At 34.3% G+C, this 11,779-nt stretch overlaps 1 protein-coding gene across 3 annotated transcripts in view; it reads left to right on the top strand.

Annotated features, from left to right (window-relative positions):
- Nucleotides 1-3,172: 3,172 nt before the first annotated feature.
- LOC140147991 (neuronal acetylcholine receptor subunit alpha-10-like) overlaps nucleotides 3,173-11,779 on the top strand; it is an 82,341-nt gene continuing 73,734 nt past the window's right edge. For 2 of the 3 annotated variants that reach the window (XM_072169831.1, XM_072169823.1), the window contains exon 1: nucleotides 3,173-3,773. In XM_072169831.1, coding sequence (XP_072025932.1) covers nucleotides 3,710-3,773 — 64 coding nt within the window. In that variant the 5' untranslated portion in view covers nucleotides 3,173-3,709. Of the gene's footprint in view, nucleotides 3,774-4,706; nucleotides 4,755-11,779 lie in introns of all 3 variants that reach the window. The other variant, XM_072169816.1, reaches the window with a different exon arrangement.

Below are 11,779 nucleotides of genomic sequence, written 5' to 3'. Positions count from 1 at the left end.
GCTAGTCTATTCAAAGGGCGGAAGAGCAAGCAATACCCTCACTGGCGGACACTAGCCTTTCATTACACCTTTCATCTTGATCTGATGATTTAATGACAAAGTGTGATAATCACCTCCTTTGGACATAAGAAACTTGAACATCATTGATGTGTCTGAGGCACCCTTTCACGTATGTTTTATGGGTGTTAGTTATTAGAACTAAAACGTACTGGAGGAGTGGGAAAATACGGTTATATTCAGAAGGGAATTGTATTATATTTTAGTGCATCCAGTGCCAGCAACAATATTTATAGTGAGGTCACATTTGGGCCAAATTGCATATTTTTGGCCCTAAATCAAAAAACATTTTTTTTTGCCAAAATGTTTTTGTTCAACGTAACCCATACTTCATACAGATAACAGAAATTTATTAATTGCAAATTATTGGATGTACAAATGAAGAGCTCTGTTGCAAAAGCCTTTACATCCTCTGGCTGAAACTGAGTTATTGGCATGATATTATAGTGTGGGTAAAATCAGGCGGCGAATGGCATGATAGAGCCGGCAACTTGTGAAACCGCCCGGCCGTATGGCATTTTCCCTATACTCGGTTAGTTTTGTGGGGTTCATTATCGAACCCCAACGGTTTTAACATGTATTTATATTATTTATTAACATAGGCCTATTTGTTTGTGATATTTCAAGCGTTTTAAAATTTCAAAATAATCCCATTCAATTACACGGTTGACGATGAAAATTTACTGAATTTAGAGAAAGCAATGCGACCACCACCTGGGTAAAATTACACATTTTGGTGGTTGTTTGACCTTCATACCACATTCCCTTCCGGAGATATCGTATATTTCCCGTTTGGGAAATCTTAGGGAATTTCCAGAAATCTGAACTTAAAATGTTAGGAAAATCATTTTTTTGAGGTATAATAGTAGCCTTGAATGTTCTTTAACTATTAAAACCAAAAGGAACTATTTTGGCGTCACTATGTTTGAAAAAGATCACTGTAAAAAGCTGTAGCTGAAAAATATAATTTTGCCGGATTTGAATAAACATTCTTAAATAAAAAAGTTTATGAGATATTTCAATTTTTCTTTTTGATTTTGAAAGCATTACATAAAGTAGTGTAAACAAATGGGCTCAAATTTGATTGCAAAGGTGGTTTATAGAAAAGGGGTACATTTATTTTGTTGCAAAAGCCCTTACATCAACAAAAGGCGTTTCTTTTTGATTTTGAAAGCATTAGTCAAGTTTAATACATAAAGTAGTGTAAACCAATGGGATCAAATTTGATTGCAAAGGTGATTTCTAGAAAAGGGGTAAATTTATGTTGTTGCAAAAGCCCTTTACATTAACAAAAAGGGTGATATAAAAGAAATAATGAAATAAATAGGAAGGCTTGAAAATTGTACCAAAACTTATCCTTTTAGTTTAATAAATTCAATAAAGTTTCTATTCATCAACACTTTTTATCCAAACCCAAATCGAATCAAATAGAACAAGTTACAAGTAATAATTGCACAATTAGAAAAGCTGTTTTATTTCTTCAAAAAGTCAAAAAGTATATCGTACAATTAATTCTTAATATGTCTATGTCATAATATGTTTTGATTTAAAACTAACAGGGAAATAAGAACTACTTCATGGATCTTCTGTTACGAAGCGGGTTGTACCAACCCCACAAGGTCATAAAAAAACGCGCGTATTTACGCCCAAACGACTTGAGCTAGTCGTCGATCAATCCTTTGCGCTCAATATAGCCATAAATATTTTTATGCTAACACCTTACCAGGAGCATGGCCGATCTTTAAATGACCATAGGAGGAGTGACATTATGTTTCTACAGTAAAATTCATGATTTTCATTTTGCTCTTGTAAAAGTATATCAACTTTTTATTTGGTAGTTAGGTTGACCTTTTCTTTCATGGCAGAAAATAAATTTTGCTTGCCTATACATTTGTACATAGCTATAATTTCCCAATTTTGCGAGGGTACGCTCACATTATGACACATTATGTGTGTACTAATGTTGGTATCACTAGACAGAGGAGATGCACATTATATATTGGTCTCCAATATTACGTTATTATGACGTTTAATAAAATAATAAAGGGGTTGTAACAAACCTCCTTCGTAGTAAGTGTTTTAAAAAGTGGCTCAGTAGGATGACGGATAATCAATAGCGTCGCTGTACTGTCAAAACTTCGTAACTCTGATAGCTGCTAGAAGGAATATGTACAGTATAATATTATATTGTACATTGTCTAACACCTAGCAGCTGTGATAGTTATGCGAGGTTTCGACGGAACAGCGACGATATGCTACCATAGACTTCTCAATGAACTCTCATCCACACACTTCATTCTTCAAGTGTATGTCGTGTTATCTTGTGAAGTAGCGGTAATAAGGCCCATTCCTGTTTAAGGCCTGTTTCCCCATTCCCAGGTTCTCATTCATCACTTGCTGGGTAGTAATTGTTGTCAACACTATCAGATGTACTGGGCAATGTTGAATTTACGCCAGGTATGAATCTTTTAAAACTGATGGTCAGCCAATTAACAAGACTAGTATTGTTGCAACATTTCTGTAAAATTTAATGATATTTCTTAGACTATAATAATGATTAAGTAAACCGAATTAAACAATATATACCAAATTTGAAATTGTAACTGATTAATATCATCTTGGTATTTTTACATCTTCAAAACATTAGCACCATTAGCACGCCAGGTATAAATCTTTCAAAACGGATGGTCAGCCAATTAACAAGACTAGTATTGTTGCGACATTTCTGTAAATGCAATGATATTTCTTAGACTATAATAATGATAAAGTAAAATGAATTAAACAATATATACCAAATTTGACATTGTAACTGATTGGTACCGTCCTGGTTTTACTTTTACTATTTTACTTTTAGGGATGCCATTTAGAATTAGAAGCTATAGATGACGGACCTTTCGTCACAATATAACTCACCAAATGTATCACGTAGTTCAAATTTATCAAAATCAGAAATAAGATTCACCATAGCGCATGCGTAGCTATTTTTCACGTGATAGAAGACACTAATTATTTACGTATCATAAAAACGCCCTTTCAAGGTTAAATTATTAATGTTTCTGAAACATGATATTAATAATGGGTTCCGTCTTTGAATTCATCTGTGAATTTTAAACATAAGAAGCCAATATATAAATCCACTAAATGTAGCTGCACTTAAAGCATATCACGGCAGGCCGAGCTCGATAATGTCTTGTAGCTTATATTCTCTTTATTTTCTTCTTTGTGTCCGTAGCGCTACTAACAGGGTTCAAGAAGTGCGAATAAAACATCTCGACCCTTGTCACTCTTGTGTACAATTAACGTTGTTGCTCCCTAACCTGGGATTCCATTCATTACAGCACCGGGCATCACTTGTTGGAACACAGCCCTCACAGTGATAGCGGCTGTCACGCACTCGATGTCTCTGTAACACGTACTCTCTATATCAATTATAACTTCTATCTATCCAGCAACCATACCAAGACCAGTATCGCTTTAACAGTTGTCAGCTATCTAATACATATCACCTTATCAAGTTCTGCCGTGTAAATCATATTTTATTTCACACTATTTATGTCTGGTTTTAAGCATGTAAGGTTTGCTTTTAGCATCAGCAGTAGCTCAAAAGTTGGAATATCTGGATTTATTTGACGTATTCCTGACGTGATCAACGATGTCTGTAATTCATCTAGTCGTGTGGAGTATTGTGGGTGTTTACTTGATGTGCAACAATTCTGGTAAGCTTGTATATACTACCAATTATTTCCTGTTACCTTTATTGTGTTTCGTTCACATACTATGTGTAGTGGTCTTAATGATAAAACAAACGATACAAATTAACACGTTAATTTGGAACCGCCGTATGAATGAGCTAACAGAATTAAAATTTGCTGAATTTTTTTAGATATTTGAAGAACAATACAGTGGGTTTAGTTTGTGATATACAGCTATTTTTACCACCAATTGCTTCGTTAAAGTTGCTTTCAAATCAACAATACCGTTGCAAAATGTTTATTAATTGGATATTTGTTAATAATTTGTTAGAGTTTCATAAATTACAGTTTCTATGTAAACTAGTATAGTGTCTAGTTTACACTAAATTAATGAAAAAACTTATTATTTAAGACAAAATGTATCTAATACAATTAGTTGTTTGCCTGTTTTGCACTATTACTAATATGACAATTGTTAATAGGGTGACCCAAAAGTCGCACTACCATTTTGGTAACATTACAAAGGGTGGTCTTAAATAGGGTGGTCTTAAATAGGTTAACAGTACTGTTGTTTTGATACCATTAAGGTGGTACTACACCCCTTGATAAATTTGTGACTATTTTTGCATTTTTCTCAAAAAAATAATAACACACTGGTAACAAAAGTTATGTATATTATAGGGCAAGGAATCCAGTTACTACACTGGAATTTCAGTGACTCAAGACAAGCGGTACGTTATCTATGATAAGAAAAGAGGTACCGCTAGAATGTACCTCATTTCTTAACATATATTATATAATGAACCACTGGTCTTGAATCACTGAAATTTCAGTGAGGTAATTCGATTCCTTGCCCCTATAATATACATAACTTTTTTTTTGAGAAAAATGCAAAATTAGTCACAAAATTTATCAGGGGGTGAATTACCATCTTAATGTTCTTTCTTTTTTTGCAAGATACGAGACCAATCATAAACGAAAATCAATCGCAACCATCCAATAGTGGTAAGATAAATGCTTTATTCACACCGATCACAATAAGATGTGTGAACTGTTTCTGCAATTTTAAATTATTTCTTTGCTACAGAAATTTGAACAAACACATTAGTTCTATCTTGCTATTACAATATTTGTATTGCAAGATATTTTAGCATCTGTTCTGTGAAATTATTAATCTTTATAACGAACGTCGACGTGTAAGTTGCCACTGGTATCCTGATTTACAATTTTAAGGGAGGCTAACTTCATATCATCTCGGTGATTCAGTACCAAGATAACTTTACTGGAACAATTCACCGTAGATGTAGTAACTATAGCAATGGATTTACACTGTTTTTTAATATGTATTGCCCCGCGCTATATGCACTTATCATCTGTGTATGTGTGCAATAATAGATTTACTACGATAGCGCTATTTTCAAAGACAATTATCTTACAGGTGCAAGTGATAATTCTATAAAATTACGATCCAGGTCTTTATCCCGGTTCATTGATAATCTATGTGCAATGCAGAGCAACGGCGTAATGTCTAGTGCAGGGCAATACATTAAAATGATTTGGTGTAAACCCATTGCTATGGTAATTAATCCTGTTAATATCACTACTTCTACGGTTAATTGCGTAAACTTGAGAAGGTATGCTAAAATCGTAGAATTACACGTTTCAATGTTAATTGATCTTCACATTCACTACGAATTGACTAACCAGCAATTGGTAAACTTATTGACAAGGCAGAAAATTACAGGATGTGGTATCTGGCATCGGGAATACAGCTTCCATAAGATTGGGGTTCTGCAAAAACTCAAACCAGAAATGATTGAAATAACAATAATGAAATAACAACTGCTTAACATTGCGCTTGAATGATATGTGAGGAACGTGTTACAAAATGTATGTATATATATGTAAAAAAAAGTGAATATTTTGAGCGTAGATAAGCTATTCATTATGTAGACTATAGTATGTATTGTATCAAAATAATTGTACGATGATTTATCTTTTTTATGAATCTCTATTTTTACTGATATTTGTTACGTAGCGTTTTAAAGTTACGATTTCTTTAAATGGTAGCGCGACTTTTGGGCCAACCTTGTAGCTTGCTTAATAGAAGGAAAAAGTGCTTTGTAGTGATTTGTGGCACGCCTAGATCCCTGAGACGCTTTGATGGTATTCTTGCCATGCAAAAGTGTAACTTGTTACGCTGTTTTATTCTTTTTTATCATTAAAAGCACAAAGTATCAATTTTATTTTCATTATTTATTTATGTACGTTAATAATAATATTTAAATGTTCGCATCGTTTGCACAGTCGCATGCTTTAGCATACTATTTATCATTCAACAATAGAATATTATATTTAACAGTTCACGTTTTTGGATTATGTCAATAAAATGATTTATTTAGCCTATAAAATTATATGAATACAATGTTGAGCAGCAGCTGTGTAAATTAGACTCCCAAATTATCCAATAAAAGTTGAATTCATACTCTGGCTGCCAGCGCTTAGCGATTAAATATGAAAACAATGAATAGTGCTGGAGATGAAAGTGTAGTCATGATCTTCGCAAAGCATGAAGAAACGTTATAAGATATTTCTTTTGAACAAAACCAGAAACTTTACTCACTTAAACTAGAAACTTTACTCACTTTTTCAAAAGAAATCTCTAACAATGTCTACCAACAAACGATTTAGAAACTATTTAGTACCATAGAGACTCGTTTTACAACCATAACATTAGTTAGCGTCACTTAATATTGTCGTATTGCTGGCATATCGCTAACAACTATATGGTCAATTCCAGCCAAAGCGGGCCAAAATTCTCTCTGGGGGCCATTTTGAAAATGTTTTCCTTTTCAATTCTAGACTTATCAAATGAGACGATCATGTCTAGTGAATCATCAGGTGGAAGTGCCATCGGATTGAAAAATAACTTTTCTTGCTAGACCAAATAAAGTGTTAAATGCGCATATGCATGTTACCCACGAATTCAAGCATTTTTCACCTGTTGTACGCCATAGAATATCACTTTCTTTAATATCTTTCAATATTTTATTTGTGACTCATATACACTAGAAATCGGTGAAGACTTTGAACGTAAAATAGAATTTTATTACATATATCTATAAAGAAATATTTTGGTTATTACAAATTTTAAGAAAGAACCAGGTGTACAGTTAAGATTGTGTCAATTCTTCGAACTCTTTCCAAAGTGGCTGTCATTTAACATTACTGTATTATTTCGAAAGATTAGAATAAATGCTTCATATAAATATAAAGTTAGATTTTGTATCTCGTCGCAGGATGAGGATCTCGGATGGATTCGTGGGTAACAGCGTCTGGAAAATATCAATTCCTATTAATTTTTTTAAATAAAAATACAAAATACTTTTCCGTATGTCAATAATTCAGGCTGCAATGGCACTAAAATGAATTTTAATCAAAATACAGACTACATGGAATATTTAAAATGGATCATTATGGCATTTTGGGTATAAAAATTTTGAGAATAATGAAGTTGCCAAATTCAAATAGACAGAGCAAACAGTTTTATATTATTATTTTAGTAAAATCATTCCATATTTTCATGCAGCAATATTCTATTAACTCGTGTTTGACAGTTCCTATGAACTAAAAACACTATCAATACATTGTTAACTATAATTTAAGTAGGGATTCGTGGGTAACCAAAATGTTCGTGGGTAACACATATTTGAAGGTATGTATTGGTAAGCGGCAAAATAGAAAATATTACAGAAGGTTGGAAACCACCATGCGGTTATTCCTCCATTGTGTTTCAATGATTCCCGTTTCTCTAACCAATTGCATTTACCCAACAAATGGTAATTTAGGATAATCAATCAAAACTTCATGATGCAGCTTCAGTATACCTTCAAGAGGACGCTATTAAACAGGACTGTTTTGGAACCTATTTCGCATGTTTTCAAAATGTTAAGATGCATAAGAAACATATAATTTACGAGTAAATCCTTGGATTCGTGGGTAACGCCGAATTCGTGGGTAAAGCTATAAGTACTATAGTACCGTTTGGGGTTTGCGTTTCTTAGGTGTATACACTGTAAGTACTGTCAAAATTATAGCATACCCATGGCTTGAATATGTGCTGACTTAAACTTAAAATTAACAATCTCCTTATTTTTCAAGGTTAGCATCTATTTGGGATTCGTGGGTAACAAAAGTTTAAACCGTCGTAGATTCTTTTTTAAAGCGGTGAACGTATTTTTACGATTTACAATTTTAAGCGCTTGTCAAACTAAATTCAGTGTCCAAAGTCATTAAATGTTAATTTAAGTTATGGCAATTATATTTGCTGGACTCGTGGGTAACAGTTGATACGTGGGTAACGTCAAATTTGATTTTATGGAATTTTATGGGTAAAACGTATTTGCATAAAATAATCACTTGGACATCAGAATTATAGAACGAAACTTCGTTTCATGATATAGTCATTTATGGCATATTCACTTAACATTTTTCAGAACGATCATTTTATTTTTGATACGCGGGTAACAAAATTATTAGCCAAATTGACTTAATGGCCTCTAGAGTCCACAAACTTTGGTGGAATTCAATCGTTTTACATATGATGAGAGATCATGCAAACGTCTTTCTAACGGTAATAATTTCATTTTGATTGAAGGACATTCAATGACATATATGGTGCTTTATCTTTGAATTCGTGGGTAACGCCAATTCATTTAAGCTATCATAACTTGTCCCCTGGTATGACTTGCTAGTAAAGGCCTATATGCACAAAGAGAGCACATTGGACGTGACATGATATGCTCCATCAATAACGTGATTTCCTTTATTAATGACATTTTAAAGTGGAAAGTTAACATAGAGAGAATTTTGTCCCGCTTTCGCTGGAATTGACCATATACATGTAGCATAATTTCTGCTGAACAATAATCATGTGCATTGATCTTGGTGCAGTGATTTTCTCAACATTCCAAGCGTCATTTGATCAAGCAATTTGAAACATTTGTTGGAAAGATTAATTATGGCCAATTAAGGCGATATTTTATTTTCTATGAAAAGGTGATTCAATGGCCATTCTGTAATACTTGTGGACCATACTACTATTATGGCTGCCATTTATGTTTTTACTTTAGTCGAAAACAATACTGTCGCATTGATTTCTAGTTCTCGGGAGAACTAGAAATTTTGGACTTAGCTTACATGTCAAACTCAAGACGGTATAACGTACTTTCACCATTCACTCCTTTCATCAGGTACAAACCACTAATGCAATGTCTTATATTGACAAACCTGTCGTTTCATAAACCAGATTGTCGAAAGAAAGCCAATATAAATTCCTTGCTTGGGAAAGATGTTCACTATTGGCGTAGCCCACAATAGCATTCGTTCAGTGGCCACATTTTAGCACCTTGGTTATGCAACACTACTATCTGCTTGCATGTGCTCTTCATTGACAGCATTTAGCTGTCAAATTAGTAGCACCTTGGCTACACAACACACTTATCTGGTTGCAAGTGCATTGACAGCATTTAGCTGTCACATTAGTAGCACCTTGGCTACACAACACACTTATCTGGTTGCAAGTGCATTGACAGCATTTAGCTGTCAAATTAGTAGCACCTTACCTTGGCTACACAACACACTTATCTGGTTGCAAGTGCATTGACAGCATTTAGCTGTCAAATTAGTAGCACATTGGCTACACAACACACTTATCTGGTTGCAAGTGCATTGACAGCATTTAGCTGTCATATTAGTAGCACCTTGGCTACACAACACACTTATCTGGTTGCAAGTGCTATTCATTGACAGCATTTAGCTGTCATATTAGTAGCACCTTGGCTACACAACACACTTATCTGGTTGCAAGTGCTATTCATTGACAGCATTTAGCTGTCATATTAGTAGCACCTTGGCTACACAACACACTTGTTTGGTTGCAAGTGCTATTCATTGACAGCATTTAGCTATCATATTAGTAGCACCTTGGCTACACAACATACTTATCTGGTTGCAAGTGCTATTCATTGACAGCATTTAGCTGTCATATTAGTAGCACCTTGGCTACACAACATACTTATCTGGTTGCAAGTGCTATTAATAATTGACAGCATTTAGCTACAATCACATATACAGCAAGACACTTGTTATATCAATATGTGAATTAACCTCTTGGAAAATCTTTTATTACAAAGATTATATCTTGTTCTAACGTTAGGTTACTCATCAAGTTCTCGTGCATTTCAATTTTACATTGCAATGCACTGATTAATCAGGGAAATAAATGTAAAAAACATCCTTCTTTTAAGTTTATAATAAAATAGAAATAATATCTTTCCAGAACTAGGGATGAGGCTCTCATATCCCTACCTGCTTGACCTTAGAAGTGTTAATTTAACATGATTATAGTCTTCTGTCGGTAGTCTACCGGTTTTGTTTAATTCTGTCTTTTTGTGTGGCAACCTGTTATCCATATTTTGTCTATATTTCGTTCTAAGAACATGATTGTAGAATTTAATAAATTTCTGTGTATGTCGCGAGTATGAAAGTCAGCTGCAAGCTACACAAAAATGTCTTGCATGTTATTTTTTCCTCGGAATTTCTGCGGCTAATATTCCAAGCTATCCATATACCTCCATGCTGAGAACGTTTAAAATAATTATATTCATATAACATAATTGTGCATGCAGGGCACGGTGGCTCAGTGGTTACGGCCTTGGACTCATAATCTGAGAGCTTGCTCGACGTGCGTGGGTTCGATTCCCCGTCCCACCACCGTGTTGCGCCCTTGGGCAAGGCGCTTTGCCTCGCTTGCCTCACCCCACCCAGGTGCAATGGGAAGCTGTTAGGGGTAGTCACAGTCGTTGTACTGATGGACCCTGCGCCACTTGTAGGCTGCAAACGTGGTTCCGACATATTCTAATGACGGCGGAATAAATGTAAAGCGCTTAGAGGCTGTTTACGGCATAAAGCGCTATATAAATGTCTACATTTATTTTTTTATTATTTACTACCTAATATGACTACAACTTAACTTTTAGAATTAATTATTTTGGACCTGAAATGCGTCTGAATCAATCTCATTGAAACAACTGTGGTTTGATTACTTTCCATTTATTTGCATAGTGTCTTTTCTCAGACGTGATTTGATTTCTAATGAACACGAACGTGGGAGAGTTTGCGAAATGCCGTTTATCGATTTACTTCGACTTCTATAATGAACGACAGAGATAAAAAGACTTTATGGCGTCTGATGTCATCTGTCAATCAAAGTGTCGTGATGATGACTTGCTGAACGCGGCGGTATAACCGGGCGCCTTATTGATAATTTTACATCTTCAAACATACAAACCATCTCAAAAGGTTTTTATAGTAGGAAACTTTCTTTCTCGAAGGCACCATGTCAACAATGCCTAGAAAAGTTGTTTTTTTTGCCTTGTAAAAGTACGTAATTTTTCGCCATTTTCTGCTATTCCTTTTCTCCGATCCGCACCAGATAAATCGGCCTTCCTTTTACGCGCTAGCTATTAACCAATCAAGGATAGTAATTGACAGTGACGTCAAACGCGATGAAGTCTTTTTATCTCTGTCTTTCATTATACCTCAACGTTTTTTGCATTGTTCATTCATTGTAGAGAGTTTGGTATAGTGAACTGGATTTCGCAAAGTCACACAAGAAACACCACTTCCTTTCTTTACAGTTTTGTAATACGACTGAAGTAAAGACGTTTTAGTACGAGGTTTTTTTTCAGATAATATTAATATGCATGTTCTTCACACCACACCTGTGCACGTATTTTAGCATTGTTGTTGTAGTAAACCATTTTTTACAAGCGTAGTATGAACAACCAGAGAATATTGTTAGATAATATTACATTGTATATTATTTTTAGCTTACAGTTTCATAATATTATCGTAATATTTTATTTCTTGTTTGTTTGTTCCATTCCGTTTTGTTTTATTTCTATTTCAACTTTGTTTCATTATCATGATTACTTTTATTTATTTATCTTTCTTGGAAATCATCCACT

The sequence above is a fragment of the Amphiura filiformis genome, chromosome 1, assembly GCF_039555335.1.
Source record: "Amphiura filiformis chromosome 1, Afil_fr2py, whole genome shotgun sequence".
Taxonomy (NCBI): domain Eukaryota; kingdom Metazoa; phylum Echinodermata; class Ophiuroidea; order Amphilepidida; family Amphiuridae; genus Amphiura; species Amphiura filiformis.
Note: the sequence above shows the minus strand (reverse complement) of the source record. Positions and strands in the feature narration are given on the sequence as shown.